This window comes from Vipera berus (genome assembly GCF_964194415.1).
Source record: "Vipera berus genome assembly, chromosome: 4".
In the NCBI taxonomy this organism is placed as follows: Eukaryota; Metazoa; Chordata; class Lepidosauria; order Squamata; family Viperidae; genus Vipera; species Vipera berus.
This window is the reverse complement of record NC_138206.1, coordinates 1,237,889-1,254,899: the sequence shown is the minus strand read 5'-3', so window position 1 is coordinate 1,254,899 and position 17,011 is coordinate 1,237,889. Positions and strand designations below refer to the sequence as shown.

Below are 17,011 nucleotides of genomic sequence, written 5' to 3'. Positions count from 1 at the left end.
CAGTCTGTGTGTGCCCAGCGGAGCGCGAGAGGCAGGCCGGACCCCGGGGTCTCCTGACCCAAACTGACACGCCCGGGAAGGCACGGCAGCCCCAGCCGGCAAGGCAGCCAGCCAGCCAGCGCACGTCCGCCTGGCCAGGCCGTCCTTTGGAGGGGGTCCTCCCACCCTTAATCGATCCGCAGGTTTTTGTCTCCCTTTGATTGAGAAAAGAGGGCCGGCAGCCCCCCCACCACCATTGGGTTGGCCATTATCACGCCCAGCCACTTGCCCGCCCGCCCGCCCTTTGAAGCAGGACAGTTACTATTGGGGCATTTCCATGGGTGGGAAGGGAAAGTTCGGTCACCCTTCTGGCTCTGGGGCATTTTTTTGGGGGGGGGAACAGAAGGACAAGGTGCCTCAGCGTCGTCACGGGGTGAGCCACCGCAGCTGGATTTGTTGAGGCAGGATTGATGCGCGGCAGGCTCAGCCCGAGGCCGGGAGCATTGGTAGCGCCTCCGAGCCCCCGGCCGGTTGTGTTTGCATTTCTCGGTCACCGCCCTGCTGGTAGGGGGGTGGGTGGGGGGCCCTCACTATTATTGTGGCTGGTCACACGGTCTGCCAGATGTTTTACACTGGATTTGGCCAAGGACCCGGGGATAGGCGGAAGATGATATGTCATAGCGTGAAAGGATCGGCTGTTCCTAGCAAAACTGCCTTTTGCAATTGACCGATGGGGCGTTCGTCAACGCTGTCGGTTGTTATTGTGGTTCTGTCGCACAGCCGGCCAGAGATTTAGACTGGATTTGGCATTTCTATCTCAGATAGGCAGATGTGGTGGTTTGAGGGTGCTAAAAAGGATGCCAGCTGTTGCAAATAAAACTGCCTTTTGCAGTTGACCAGTAGTGATTCTGCCAATGCCGATGATGTTCAAGTAAAATAATAATTACTGCTACTATTTATCACATTTATATGCCACCTATCTGCCTACGCAGCAACTGTAGACGGCTTACAGAATCTTAAAAGCGTGATATAAATAAAACAAAGAGAGCATTCAAATCTTTTTAAAACATTCCACGTTGAAACATTAAAAATGCTCTCTTCCCATTCCGTTTGGAGATGGCTTCTTTCTTTAGGTATTTATTCAGTTTTAGCTCACTCCAAGCATCAACCAATTATTATTATTACCCCAGCAGTCACACCATCAATGCTGAGGTTATAATATAATATAATATAGTGTAGTGCAGGGGTTGGCAACCTTGGCTCTTTTATGACTCGTGGACTTCAATTCCCACAATTCCTGAGCCAGCATGGGGGAACTATGGGCCCTTCGTGACTTGTGGACTTCAACTCCCAGAATTCCTGAGCCAGCATGAGGGAAATGTGGGCCCTTCATGACTCGTGGACTTCAACTCCCAGAATTCCTGAGCCAGCATGGGGGAAATGTGGGCCCTTCATGACTGGTGGACTTCAACTCCCAGAATTCCTGAGCCAGCGTGGCTCAGCTTGGAAACCTCTCCCTTTCCCCTCAGCATGGCTGGCTCAGGAATTCTGGGAGTTGAAGTCCACCAGTCATAAAAGGTTGCCTACCCCTGGTGTAGTGTAATGTAGTCCAGTATAATACAATATAATATAAAATAATTAGTCCTCGACTTAACAACACTTCGTTAAGTGACCATTCAAAGCTACAACGGCACTGAAAAAAAGTGATTTATCACTGTTTTTCACACTTAACGACCGCCACAGCATCCCCAGGGTCACGTGACCAAAATCTAGACGCTCGGCAACTGGCTCGTATTTATGACGGGTCACTGCGTCCTGGGATGTGTGATACGTGTTCTCCTTTTGCAACCTTCCGACAAGCAGTGTCAGCAGGAGAAGCCAGATTCGCTTAACAACGGTGTGACTAACTTAACAATTGCAGTGATTCATTTAACAACAAAGAAGCCAGATTCGCTTAGCAATGGTGTGACTAACTTAACAATTGCAGTGATTCACTTAACAACGATGGCAAGAAAGGATACAAAACGGGGCAAAACTCACTCGACCACAGAAATTTTTGTGGTCGTAATTCGAGGACTGCCTATAATGCTAGGAAGGTGGGCTGCCGTGGTCTCCTTAACAGCCCCCGGACCTTTGGTGAGGGAGGCCATGGGCCTTGCAGCCTAGGAGTCCTAATAGGACGCAGAAGGCCCAGGGACCCTCGGGGGTCCCCATTTGCAGCCCAGTTCCTGGCTTGGGTGTCGGGGCAGGGCCGGCCCCTCGGTCGCTAGCCGGGGACCCCCACTCAGGAGCCATCTCGGCCTGCGGGGAGGGGGAGCCTGTTGACTTAGTCAGGGCCGAAGAGGAGGACAAAGGGAGCCCCACGTTCGGCCCCAGGGGAGGAGGCCAGCTACAAAGGGAGGCCACCCACCGACAGCCTCCTTTTATTTTATTTATTTACCTAGGGAACTCCTTAGCGGGCTGTCTCCCTCGCGGAGGGGCGCTGGGGGGGGCGCTGCGGTTTAATCGGTACCATAAAAGATTAAAAACCCAATAATTTTAAGATTTTTTTTTTTTAAAAAATTTAAAAATGTAAAACAACATTATAAAACGGCCAAGATGGAAAGATCCAAGATAGGGAGTTCTTAATAGAGGCGGGGGAGGGGGTCTCATGGATGTGGTGGGGGCCTCTGTACCCCACAAGAGACTACGTAGCCAATGGCAGAAGCTAGATTCACTTAACGACTGTGACAAAAAGGTCATAGAATGAGGTACAGTTCGCTTAATGACGCCACAGTTGCCCTCCTCCACTCCACAAGGGCCCCCCCTCCTAGCGCTGATGATGTTCCCTAGTTGGGACGTGAAACGTCTGCAAGAAAAACGACCAAGCTGAGCAAACACCAATGACCCCTGCAGCCTTCCTCCTCCTCCTCCTCCTCCTCAGTGATGATGTTCCCTAGTTGGGTCATGAAACGTCTGCAAGGAAACAGCCAAGCTCAGAGAGCACCAAGGACCCCACAGTCGTCGTCGTCCTCCTCCTCCTCCTCCTCCTCCATCACTGATAATGTTACCTAGTTGGGTAATGAAATGTCTGCAAGAAAATCACTAAGCTTAGAGAGCACCAAGGACCCCACAGTCAGTCCTTCCTTCCTTCCTTCCTTCCTTCCTTCCTTCCTTCCTTCCTTCCTTCCTTCCTTCCTTCCTTCCTGCACTGATGATGTTCCCTAGTTGGGTCATGAAATGTCTGCAAGGAAACCACCCAGCTCAGACAGCACCAAGGACCCCACAGTCGTCGTCCTCCTCCTCCTCCTCCATCACTGATAATGTTACCTAGTTGGGTAATGAAATGTCTGCAAGAAAATCACTAAGCTTAGAGAGCACCAAGGACCCCACAGTCGTCGTCCTCCTCCTCCTCCTCCATCACTGATAATGTTACCTAGTTGGGTAATGAAATGTCTGCAAGAAAATCACTAAGCTTAGAGAGCACCAAGGACCCCACAGTCAGTCCTTCCTTCCTTCCTTCCTTCCTTCCTTCCTTCCTTCCTTCCTTCCTTCCTTCCTGCACTGATGATGTTCCCTAGTTGGGTCATGAAATGTCTGCAAGGAAACCACCCAGCTCAGACAGCACCAAGGACCCCACAGTCGTCGTCCTCCTCCTCCTCCTCCATCACTGATAATGTTACCTAGTTGGGTAATGAAATGTCTGCAAGAAAATCACTAAGCTTAGAGAGCACCAAGGACCCCACAGTCGTCGTCCTCCTCCTCCTCCTCCATCACTGATAATGTTACCTAGTTGGGTAATGAAATGTCTGCAAGAAAATCACTAAGCTTAGAGAGCACCAAGGACCCCACAGTCAGTCCTTCCTTCCTTCCTTCCTTCCTTCCTTCCTTCCTTCCTTCCTTCACTGATGATGTTCCCTAGTTGGGTCATGAAATGTCTGCAAGGAAACCACCCAGCTCAGAGAGCACCAAGGACCCCACAGTCGTCGTCCTCCTCCTCCTCTTCCTCCTCCTCCCTTCTAACTCTGATGATGTTACCTAGTTGGGTAATGAAACGTCTGCAAGAAAAAACACCAAACTCAAAGAGCACCAAGAACTCCACAGTCGTCGTCCTCCTCCTCCTCCTCCCTTCTAGCACTGATGGTGTTCCCTGATTTGGTCATGAAACGTCTGCAAGGAAACCACCCAGCTCAGAGAGCACCAAGGACCCCACAGTCATTGTTATCTCCTCCTCTTCCTCCTGTTCCTCCTCCTCCTGCTCCTCCTCCTCCTCCTCCTCCCTCCTTGCACTGATGATGTTCCCTAGTTGGGTAATGAAACGTCTGCAAGAAAACCACCCAGCTCAGAGAGCAACCACAGTCCTCCTCCTCCTCCTCCTCCTCCTCCTCCCTTCTAGCACTGATGGTGTTCCCTGATTTGGTCATGAAACGTCTGCAAGAAAAGCACCCAGCTCAGAGAGCGTCAAGGACCCCACAGTCTTTCCTTCCTTCCTTCCTTCCTTCCTTCCTTCCTTCCTTCCTTCCTTCCTTCCTTCCTTCCTTCCTTCCTTCCTTCCTTCCTTCCTTCCTTCCTCCTCCTCCTCCTCCCTTCTAGCACTGATGGTGTTCCCTGATTTGGTCATGAAATGTCTGCAAGAAAACCACCCAGCTCAGAGAGCGTCAAGGACCCCACAGTCCAGCCCTGAGCCACAGAGATACTCTTCTGTTGGTTTAATTGTGGTTCATGCAGAGGTGGAGTAAGTTCATCCTGTGCTCAATTATAATGTGGTTTGTTTCCTTCCTGGCTTAACCCAGTGCCCGAATCCAGCTTTGAATGTTCTCGCACCATGAATTCAGAGCAGGGATTTCTGAAGATTTGGGCTAGGAAGAGCACACCTCCCGTGCCCCTTGGAGAATTCCCAGCAGGAGTCCCCCAAGATGAAGGGGTCCCCGCCACGGGGGTCCTCCAGGACGGGCCCACCTGCGAAGGGGCTGCGGCTGAAGACAGCCTGCGTTCCCCCACGCCGTGCCCCGAATCCTCTCTCTCCTCCTGCTCACGTTTGCCAGAGAGTGTGATAAATTCCGTATTGATTCCTTCGGTCGCGCTGTAAATTTTGCAAAAAATGATTAAATGGCTCAATAGCCTCCGCCAGTGCCAAGGCTCAATATGTTGCAGGCCGGCAGTATATCGACCTGCCCTGCCTGCGAAGGCCGCCCGCCCCAAACCCAGGAGCCCCACAGCAGCGATTAAGCTCCGAGGAGACCAGGATGTAAAAGCCAATCATGTCACGGCGCCGAGAGCTTTGGCATCCCGACACGGGCAGCGCAATCCGCGCCAGGCCGGCCACAGGTCTGCGTCTAGGTCGAAGCTTTTAAGAACAGCTTCCCCACAGCTCAGCCTTCCGAAGGCCTCCCCGGGCGCAGATGTTTTGTACCGATACAGCCGTTCGTAAGGCATTGAATAGTGTGAAATTACAAAGTTGGGCGGACAACGCGGGTGTGCATGGGCAGCAGGCTTGGGCGCAGGGATCAGCGAAAGCCGGCTGCATTCGTCGCCAGTTGGCCTCCCGTCCTGTTCAAGGTGTTGGTCATTCCAGGGAGTCTTGGCCACAACTGAGCCTGACATTTAGGCAAGAAAAACCAAATGCTTTTAGGCAAGAAAAACCAAATGCACAGGTATAGTATAGGTGGTACCTTGCTCAATAGTAGCAACTGTGAGAGGGATCTCGGAGTCCTAGTGGACCATCACTTGAATAAGAGCCAGCAGTGTGCTGCAGCTGCCAAAAAAGCCAACCCAGTGCTAGGCTGCATTAACAGAGGGATAGAATCAAGATCAAGTGAAGTGTTAATACAAGGCCTTGGTAAGGCCACACTTGGAATCCTGCATCCAGTTTTGCTCCCCACGATGTAAAAAAGATGTTGAGACTAGAAAGAGTGCAGAGAAGAGCAACAAAGAGGATCAGGGGACGAGGCTAAAACATATAAGGAACGGTTGCTGGAATTGGGTATGTCCAGTTTAATGAAGAGAAGGGCGAGGGGGGACAGGATAGCAGCCTTCCAGCATCTCAGGGGCTGCCCCAAAGAAGAGGGAGTCAAGCTATTCTCCAAAACGCCCGAAGGCAGGACAAGAAGCAACGGATGGAAACTCGTCAAGGAGAGAAGCAACCTGCAATTAAGGAGAAACTTCCTAACAGGGAGGACAATTAACCAGTGGAACAGCTTTGCCACCAGAAGTGGTGAATGCTCCAACCCTGGAGGTTTCTAAGAAGAGACTGGACAGCCATTTGTGTACACACACACACACACACACCTCCCTCCTAGCACTGATGATGTTCCCTAGCTAGGTAATGAAATGTTTGACAGAAAAAACAACCAAATTCATATAGCATCAAAATCCCACAGTCCTCTTCCTCCTCCTCCTCCTCTTCTTCTTCTTCCTCTTCCTCCTGCCCCCATTCTCCTCCTCTCTGCAAACCTTCCTCCCTGTTTGGCCCATGAAACATTTGCAAGGAAACCACCAAGCTCGGAGTGCACCGAGAACTGCAGTCTTCCTCCTCCATCTCCACTCTACAAACCTTCCTCCCTCCTAGCACCCATGATGTTCCCTGCTTGGGTCGCGAAGCCCCTCTCACAAAACCGCCCACCTCCAGAGACCCCAGCCCTGAGCTGCCAAGGGTCTCCTCTCTCGCTTAGCACAACAGTTGAAGAGGGAAGATTGAGCGTCTGTTTTGGGGCACCTGAGCTCTCGGCCCTTTCGGGAACCGCCGTGCACGTGACAAAAGCCGGGGAGCTTTCGCCCACCCTGTCCGTGGCAGGACGCGGCCTCGTTGCGGTGGTTAAAAAGCCCCTCGGCTGCCGGCCTTTCTGGAAGGCTGGCGCGCTCCTTCCCTCTCTTCCTTGCTCTGCTCTCCGAGGCCACCTGCGGAGTGTTCTTGCCGCCCCGTATTGGAAGTGCGCTTATTTTACCGGAAAAAAGGGTGATCATGTTAATTCAATCACGGCCGGGCTCCGGAGGACAGGAGTCTCTTCCTATTACTTTAACTAGCCATGTAGAGCAATAAGGATGTCGGGACTTGTCAGGGATGATGGCTGATGACACGGCATCGTCTCCTCCTCCTCCTCCTCTCGCTCCCAGCGCCGCTTCCTCCCGGCAAAATCCTGGCCGCTTTGGCGCTGGAAGCGCATCTGGTCGGTGGCCGTCCACCTCGCACACCTGCGGGTGTCAGGTTGGGTGTGCAGACACACGCGCACGCTTGTGAGTGGGCTGCTAGAGGCGGGAGCACGAGGATGGGCTCCTTTGGAATCCGACGAACGCAACTCTGGCCTTAGATATTTTGTTCATTTGTTTACGTATTTTATTAGATTATTTTTTTTTTATCCCCCGCCTTTATTGCTTTTCTGTTTCGTTCCCCTGGGCATTTCCTTCATAAGCGTGGAGGGAGGCGTGGTTGCCTTTTAGGGTCATGAAATTGGAAATTTCAGCAGGGCATCTGATCCCCACCTGGGGCAGAAACCGGGGATTGGACCCCCCTCAGTCTTGATGTAACCTCTGCCCACTTACATCTGTCTGTCTTATTCGTCCATCCATCTGTCATCTAACTATCCCACCTTTATTATTTGTATAAATAACTCAAGGCAAGAAAGTACTCCTCCTTCCACCTATTTTCCCCCCAACAACAACCCTGTGAGGTGGGTTGGACTGAGAGAAGGACTGGGTCAAAATCAGCCAGCTTTCAGGCCTAAGCGAGGATTAGAACTCACCGTCTCCCAGTGATTGGCCTGAAGTCACCCTGGCCTTTCACGTCTCAAGGCAAGACTCTCCATCTCCCGAGTGACTAAAAAAAAATGAAATCTACCTTATTTTAGCGGGCTTGAGCTACCTATTCGAGGAATCTAAGGACTTTGGGGGGAAAGAAATGTTTTATTGGAACGTTGGAAGCAGTTTTGGGGCGAAGGCAATACATTGTGCCTAAAGTGGAAAATGCTGCATGGAAAATATTGATCCTGGAAGTTTTTCCAACCCACTTCTCTGTTTTGTGTGTGTGTGTGTGTGTGTGTGTTCTTTTTCCAACCAGAATGGCTGTTCTGAATTCGATGTTGCTTTGTTACACCCAGTGAAACGTCCGTGTCCCCCTCCATATAGAAAGAGAGAGAGAGATGTCTGTTCGGTGGGTTGAGAGCCAAGCTCCAGGGGGACCCCCACCCCACCCACCGGTGGGCTTCCCTGCCTCCTGCCCACTTGGCACCCCTGCCCGCCCGCTCGCCCACCCCTCGCCCTGGAGTCATTAACTCACTCTGGCCTCCTCCCAGCGCGACGTCCTCGCCATCCGTAATCCCTTCCCCAGCCCCTCTATTGACAGCGGCCTGGAATCTGGAGGAATTCAAGACAAATGACGAAGAGGATGGAGTTAATAAAATTTGAAAAATTGAGAGCTGCCGCTCGGCTAAACTTTTTTCAATACCTCTGACGGAAAGATATTTCCCCAATGAGAGGGCCTTCGGCAGCTGCACGGGCTCTTCCTTGCCGCGTTGATGCTGGGGGTGAGCCAGCCTGCTATTTATCAAATATTATAAGTCAGGGCCCACTCACGGGAGCCAAGATTTGGGGAGGGGGCATCCCAGTCTCCTGCAGAGCCCCTCCTGGCGTTTCCCAGGTGTTGATTCTCAGCCAGCGACAGCTAGTGGGAGGTGACAAATGACATCCCATCCCGAATCCCAAAGGTTGAAGCCCCCTCAGCAGGCGTGGGCCTGGCTGTATCTAGAAGAGGCACTTGCTGCTGGGGGGGGGACGGCTGCCCCCCCGCTACAGAAGGGGGCCGGGGTCAGGCCACGACTCTTAGGATAGCCAGCAGCCCTCTCTGCGGCCCGCCGGGCTAGCAAGTGGCCTGCCACCACGTTATTTATGAAAGCATAATATTTTATTGCCATGGGTATCTATCAGAGGAGGAGATCGACCGGTGGCAACGTTGCAGGCCGAGTCTGGTGGGTCTATCAATTATTGCAGCAATTAGTCAAGTCGTCAGCGCCATTAACAGGGGAATTAGACCGATATTGGTGAGCCGTTATTAATAGATTGACAGCACGAAGTCCAGATCTTCGAAGGCAAAAAGTAGCCTCCAGGCTGGCCAGCCTCCAGGGCCCCCGAAAACTTTTTCCTCCTCTTCCTTGGAGACCCCCGGCCATTGTCTCGTCAGAAAAGAGCGGCGTTCTCTTCAAAAGGTTATTGAGTGGCTGGTCCTGGCAAGCCATAGATAACGTGGTCACCTGTTTGGATTGTCTTTGTGGGGGGGGAGACGAGGACCCACCGCCGAAATTAACTCTGTGTCGGAAGCCTTACGGAACGCATTTCTCATTCTGTAGGCAAGTAAGGATGGGGGGGTGTCTGGGAAATGGCTAATTCTGGCCTCTCGGCCCTTCTTCTTTCATGCCGCCCTCTCAGGCTCACTCTGGGCTTTAGGGGAGAAGCGGGCAGAGTCCCCTTTCGGAGAAAGGCTGTGGTGTGTACCCCATCTTTTTTGCAAAAGTGTGGCACCCCCTTGGTACCTGTTGCTCGTCTGCGAGCCCTTCTGGATTGTGAGGGAGGGAAACAGCCCTTCCCCTCCTTCCTGGGGGGGCGACGGGGCTTGACAGAATAACAGACCTAGAAGGGCCCTTGGAGGTCTTCTAGTCCAACCGCCTGCTCGAGCAGAACCTAAACCATCTCAGACAGGTGACTGTCCAGCTCTTCTTAAAAGCCTCCAGTGATGGAGCACCCACGACTTCTGGAGGCAGAGGTTGCACTGTTCCACTGGTTAATTGTTCTCCCAGTCAGGAAATTTCTCCTTAGTTCCAGGTTGCTTCTCTCCTTGATCAGTTTCCATCCATTGCTTCTTGTCCTGCCTTCGGGCGCTTTGGAGAAGAGCTTGACTCCCTCTTCTTTGGGGCAGCCCCTGAGATATTGGAAGGCTGCTATCATGTCGCCCCTCGTCCTTCTCTTCTCTAGACTATACCCAGCTCTCTACATCCCAGTTCTTCTCTGGGAAGAGTTCCTTCTCCGTGGGGGAGAAGGCGGAGAAGAGAACAAGACACCCCCCCGCCCATGTTTGCTGACTAAGGGGAAGCCATAGACCTCCTAGGCCAGGGGTAGGCAACCTCGGCTCTTTTATGACTCCTGGACTTCAACTCCCAGAATTCCTGAGCCAGCATGGGGGAAACTTTGGCCCCTTCATGACTCGTGGACTTCAACTCCCAGAATTCCTCAGCCAGCATGGCTCAGCTTGGAAACCTCTCCCTTTCCCCTCAGCATGGCTGGCTCAGGAATTCTGGGAGTTGAAGTCCACGAGTCATCAAAGAGCCGAGGTTGCCTACCCCTGTCCTAGCCCATCAAACACATCTGGCCCTTGAAGCCGACGCGGTGTGCCTGCCAAGCTGCCGTTTCTGCACCCGCAGAGGCGCAGAAGACTTCAGCTCTTAACAGCATGACTGTGCTGGGAAGAGGCCGAAGGAGCTCCTGCAGGCCAAAGGTCCTTGGCAGGGATGCCCACCGGTGCCCTTTTCTAAGAAACTCCCCCTTAGAAGAGAGTATTTGTAGCTCACAGTTGAACGGTGGGATCCGTGGTGCTCTCTGAGTTGGGTTGTCAACAAGTAGCTTTCTCGGTACTAGGAGGAGGAGGAGGAGGAGGAACCATCTTCAGTGGTAGCAAAGGGTAGGGCTTGCCCCCTGTTTCTGTACATGGCTTGCTTTGCCAATATTGTTGACCATATTGGCTTGTTTGTCTGAATTGATAAGTCCTTGGTTGGGGTTACCTTGGCTGAGCAAGCTACTGTATACAAACCAAGGGGGTCTTCCAACTTGGCCCTTTGATGACTTGTGGACTTCAACTGCCAGAATCCCAGAATCGTCAAAGGGCCAAGTTTGAAGACCCCTGACATAAACAGAGAGTAAACCTCACTCTTTTCTAGCACTGATACGTTACTGTTTACATTCACATGGCTTGCCCTGCCCGGGTTGGTGGGAGTGTTCTTGATTAGGCTCTTCTTCAGCCATCACCAGGCCCCTGGAAATGAACAACGTCTACATGCCATTCCAAAGAGACCATCAAAAAGTTGAAAAGGGAAGCAAAAGGGCCACAAGACCTCTTTGCCAGCAATCAACAGATAAGCAGAGATTTAACAGTAGATCAGCAGTCAAGCCCTAACATCCCGGTCAAGGAACTACCAACTCGGAGAGACAAGCTAACAATAAGCAATCATCTACCAAGAACCCTCCCACCAATATAAATAGGGCAAGCCAGTTGCAAATAAGCAACGGGCCCTTTCTGATGGAACACTGATGAGGTCCCCTCGTTGGGTTGTGAAACGTCTGCAGATAAATGTCTGAAATGGTATAGGGTTTCCTGCCTGAGTAGCGGGTTGGACTAGATGACCTCCAAGGTCCCTTCCAACTTTGTTGTTGTGGTGGTTTTTGTTATAAAACTTTTATTCATTAAACGTGAACCTCAGTCAGCTGAACACTCATGTTGACTGGCGCTGATGGTTGACACGGGTTGCTGCCAGCATCCTAGGTATCATCCAGGTATCTCCTTAAAATGTAAGATGTTCCGAATAGCGCAGTTTTTTGTAGCTTTGCTGGAGTTATTGCAGGAAGCTGCAATTTCTTGATGTGTTTTGCAAAGTTTTTGGACATGGTTCCCAGTGCCCCGATGACAATGGGTGTCACTGTTACGCGTTTCATCCATAATCGCACAGTTTCGATGGCCAGGTTGCCATATTTCGTAATTTTTTCCAGTTCTTTTTCTTCGACTCTGGCATCTCCTGGTACAGCGATATCAATCAACTGTACGCTTCGGTTCTCTACGACTGCGATATCTGGCGTGTTGCGTTCCAAATGGAGATCTGTCTGTATTCGGAAGTCCCACAAGATCTTCACCCTCTCATTCTCGACAACTTTTTCCACCCTATGTTCCCACGGCTTTTCGGACACGGGCAAGTCGTATTTTTTACACAATGCCCAGTGGATTAGTTTAGCAACTCGGTCATGTCTAGCTTTGTAATCTGTTATTGTTGTTCCTTTATGCTGGCCATGGAGGGTCCCTTCCATCATCATCATCATCATCATCATCATCATCATCATCATCATCATCATTATTATTATTATTATTATTATTATTATTATTATTATTATTGTCAAGCTCAGAAACCACGAGACCCCTGCAATTCAACCCTGGGCCACAGATATTCTGCTCCGTTCTTTTGATGTTGTCTCCTCTCTTTCAAGCTCATCACAAGAGACGAAGGGGGAGGCCATAACATTCAGAGGCCATCGGCAGACAGACGGTCCTTGAAGCCTCTCTCAGACGTTGAGTTGCCTTCCTTCCTTTTCAGGTGCCAACCCCCTGCAGAGAAACGAAATGGGGCACACGCCCTTGGATTACGCCCGCGAGGGAGAAGTCATGAAACTCTTGAAGACGTCAGCAACAAAGGTGAGGATTTGGGGATTCGTTTTCAGCGAGCTTCCCTCTCTTTCTAGCTCGGAAACACAAGTAAAATATTAAGCATTTGACCGGAAGCTCAGAAGTATTTGGGCAACCCAAAATGAGACGGTATATATTAATACCCTAGAACAGGGGTCCCCAGCCTTGGCAAGTTTTAAGACCTGTGGACTTCAACTCCCAGAAAATTCTGGGAGTTGAAGTCCACAGGTCTTAAAAGTTGCCAAGGTTGGGGACTCCTGCCCTAGAAGTTTAGACGTGGAATTGAAAAATCGTCTTCCGAGGTTGTAGAAATGAAAGCCGCGTTCCCCTGTACAAATGAATGGAAAACATACAGAAGGACCTGGGTACGTGGATGGCAGAATCCTGATCCAATTGTCACAAGCGGTGTCAACCTTTGGGAAGAGCGGATGTGTGCCTTTATGCTGGCCAGGGAGGGTGCAGAACCACAGGCTTGCTCTGGAGAAGACCCTTAAGAAGAACAATTTATGAGTCTGTTTCTTAATTTAAAGGAAACATACAATAGAGCGAATCAGCTTGAATACTTTTTACAGAAAGTAGGAAGCTCGGTGCAATGAGAGGGAGGGAGGGAGAGAGAAATCGATTGATTGTGGTATTTATAAGTTTACATGATCTTTATGTAAAGTCAGTAGGAATGACCACTTAAAAACCATTTTTGCTGCTGGGTTAAATCAGGGGTAGGCAAGCTCAGCTCTTTTATGACTCATGGACCTCAACTCCCAGAATTCCTGAGCCATCCAAGCTGGCTCAGGAATTCTGGGAGTTGAAGTCCACGAGTCATAAAAGAGCCGAGGTTGCCTACCCCCTGCCCTAGTTGAAAGGAGAGCCTGTGGGATGGCACGCTTGCAAATAATTCACCATTGAGCAGGGAGCAAGTTAAAAATGTCCTCTTGGTTGTTAAGCCTACGGATAAATTTATGAGGAATGCGTTGTGGTGACAGGCAAGCCAGGCTGCTTCAGGGCATACCACGTACGTATGTTTTATTTATTTTTATTTATTGCACTTCTATTGACCGGCTGTCGCATGCGAGCCACTGGTTTCGTACGTAAACGATGCCGTGTTCAAACACTGGCTTGAAGGCACCCAAAAATGTTAAGTAAATTATAAGATGCAGTCAGAAGCCCAGATCTGAGAAGTAATACATCGGAACCAAGGTAGATAACATGCGACTGAAAGAAAAAAAAAGATACTATAAATGGTGGGTAATTAGAACAAATAGATATAAAAGGTAGTCCTCGGACTTAAAACCCAAAATTGGAGCCCAAAATTTCTGTTGCTAAGCGAGACAGTTGTTAAGGGAGCTCTGGGTTGGGAAGGAGGCAGGTTATAGAAGTCCATTCTGTAGCCCTTTGTGGAGTCAGGAGTACAGTTTGTTCTCTGTATTTTTCTTCCCCCTGGTCTGGTCTCTTTCCTGCTCAAAGTTATTTTTTTTACTAATTTGTGGCAACCTTTGAGGTGACACAGAAGGAACGCATATTTTATGCCTATACCAGGGGTAGGCAGCCTGGGCTCTTTTATGACTCGTGGACTTCAACTCCCAGAATTCCCGGGCCAGCCATGCTGAGGGGAAAGGGAGAGGTTTCCAAGCTGAGCCATGCTGGCTGAGGAATTCTGGGAGTTGAAGTCCACCAGTCATGAAGGGGCCATAGTTCCCCCATGCTGGCTGAGGAATTCTGGGAGTTGAAGTCCACCAGTCATGAAGGGGCCACAGTTCCCCCATGCTGGCTCAGGAATTTTGGGAGTTGAAGTCCACCAGTCATGAAGGGGCCATAGTTCCCCCAAGCTGGCTCAGGAATTCTGGGAGTTGAATTCCAGGAGTCATGAAGGGGCCATAGTTCCCCCCTGCTGGCTGAGGAATTCTGGGAGTTGAAGTCCACGAGTCATGAAGGGGCAATAGTTCCCCCATGCTGGCTGAGGAATTCTGGGAGTTGAAGTCCACCAGTCATGAAGGGGCCATAGTTCCCCCAAGCTGGCTCAGGAATTCTGGGAGTTGAATTCCAGGAGTCATGAAGGGGCCATAGTTCCCCCCTGCTGGCTGAGGAATTCTGGGAGTTGAAGTCCACGAGTCATGAAGGGGCAATAGTTCCCCCATGCTGGCTGAGGAATTCTGGGAGTTGAAGTCCACGAGTCATGAAGGGGCCATAGATTCCCCCCTGCTGGCTCAGGAATTCTGGGAGTTGAAGTCCACGAGTCATGAGGAGGCCATAGTTCCCCCAAGCTGGCTCAGGAATTCTGGGAGTTGAAGTCCACAAGTCATGAAGGGGCCATAGTTCCCCCATGCTGGCTGAGGAATTCTGGGAGTTGAAGTCCACGACTCATGAGGAGGCCATAGTTCCCCCAAGCTGGCTGAGGAATTCTGGGAGTTGAAGTCCAGGAGTCATGAAGGGGCCATAGTTTCCCCCATGCTGGCTCAGGAATTCTGGGAGTTGAAGTCCACCAGTCATAAGAGGCCATAGTTCCCCCATGCTGGCTGAGGAATTCTGGGAGTTGAAGTCCACGAGTCATGAAGGGGCCATAGATTCCCCCCTGCTGGCTCAGGAATTCTGGGAGTTGAAGTCCACGAGTCATAAAAAAGCCCAGGTTCTCCACCCCTTGCCTATACCTTACCAAATAGAGTCTTCTGGACTTCCCCATTTCTTTTGTGCTGATAACTCTGCCAACATCTGGACCCGAAGGCACTCCAGCTGTTATAGATAGATTCCTTCTCTTGTTCTTGGTCTCTCCGCTCCAAAATCAGTTCTGGGGACCTCACTTAAAAAAAAATATTGGTAAGATTGAGCAAATCCAGAGATGGGCAACAAAAACGGTGCAAGGCTTGAGGGACAAGACCTGTCGGGAGAGGTTGGGGGAACTGAATGTGCCCAGCCCGGAAAACAGAAGGGAAATGGGGGATATGATTGGAACCTTTAAATATATTAAAGGTGTGAATAAGGTTCCGGAAGGTGGCATTTTCAAGTATTAAGCAAAAAATAAATAAATAAAGAACAGAAGAACCTCGCCTCAAACTTGACAGAAGAGAAGTTGAGAAGTCACATTCGAAAGGATGACTTCACAGAAAGAGCGGTGAAAGCTTTGAGCCAGCTTCCAGCAGAGGAAGTGGGTCCACCATCCGTAACTGAGTTTAAAGATGCTTGGAATAAACACAGATCCGTCCTTTGGCAAAAAATATATAAAAAAATAAAAACAATAATTTTGAAAATAATAAATTAAAAAGAAAACGAAAGAAAACCCCGAAAGAGCAGACTCGGTGGTCCAGTAGGACTTTTTCTGCCCTCAGTTTTCTGTGCTTCTATATATCTCTAAAACAGGGATCTTCAAACTTGGCCCTTTTATGACTTGTGGACTTCAACTCCCAGAATTCCTCAGCCAGCATGCCTGGCTGAGGAATTCTGGGAGTTGAAGTCCACAAGTCATAAAAGGGCCAAGTTTGAAGACCCCTGCTCTAAAATATATATATATAGATATCTAAAATAATGCACTCTCAACTGCTTGCCAGTTGTCACCTCCACATAATGGAAGCGTCAACCCAAGGGTGACGTTGACTGCAAAATCCAGGGGTCATCGGCTTTGGGGAAAGGAGGCGAGGATAAAGTTGTCGCAATTTCAGTTGGTGTAAAAGAAATGTCAGGAGTCGCGGTTCTTCCATCTCCGTGAGAAGACGAAGAGAGAGAGAGAGAGAGAGAAACAAGGTCTCGCTAAGTCTGATGAGTCTCTGGGGTCCCCTCCGGAAAGTCAGAGCTCTTCATTACTTAAAGATGGTTAGGAGACAGACCCTGCAACCTTGGAGAGAGAGAGAGAGAGGCTGTGATTTGTGGATAAATGGGAACTGCCGAAGGAAACGCGATGGTGCCGGCATAAAAATCTTTAAACTCTTCCTGGCTGTCTGGTGATGAATTCAGCGCTGTGGGGGACACGCCGTGGTAGATGTGGGGCTTGCTCAGAAGACTTTTCTCCTGCCGCTTCCCAACCTGCGGAGAGCCTTCGAGGATTTATGGGCCGTTATCATCCCTGCTGGAGAATGTACTGGGGCTGCTATACAAAAGAGAGGCCCGTCCCACCCACGGTCTTCGCACAGCGGTGACAAAGCAACAGGAGGTGTCCCACTGGTGGCTTTCACTTGTTTCTGGAAGGGTCCCCTTTTTACTTGCAGCAGAATATAACGGAATCACAGAATTGGAAGGGGCCTTGGGGGTCATCTAGTCCAACCCCCTGCTCAGGCGGGAAACCCCTATACAGTTTCAGACAAATGGCTGTCCAGTCTCTTCTTGAAAGCCTCCAGTGATGGAGCACCCACGACTTCCGGAGGCAACTTCTGTTCCACTGGTTAATTGTGCTGTTAATTCCTCCTTAGTTCTACGTTGGTTCTCTCCTTGATGAATTTCCATCCGTTGCTTCTTGTCCTGCCTTCTGGTGCTTTGTGACGGAAGCTCTTTCCCTTATACTGGGAGGAAGCACTTGGCCCCAGCTGGGATGGGCTGTGAATGAGAAGACTTGAGTTGATCCTGGGTGCAAAATTACCATGAGCAGCAAAGGGTGCTCTCCTGTCCCAGGTCCTCTCCGTGGGCACGTGAGTGAGGCTGGCT

At 50.4% G+C, this 17,011-nt stretch overlaps 1 protein-coding gene across 2 annotated transcripts in view; it reads left to right on the top strand.

Annotated features, from left to right (window-relative positions):
- Nucleotides 1–17,011, top strand: part of CLPB (ClpB family mitochondrial disaggregase) — an 86,561-nt gene that overhangs the window by 30,365 nt on the left and 39,185 nt on the right. For both annotated transcript variants that reach the window (XM_081327824.1, XM_081327823.1), the window contains exon 6: nt 12,300–12,397. In XM_081327824.1, coding sequence (XP_081183950.1) covers nt 12,300–12,397 — 98 coding nt within the window. The remainder of the gene's footprint in view (nt 1–12,299; nt 12,398–17,011) is intronic.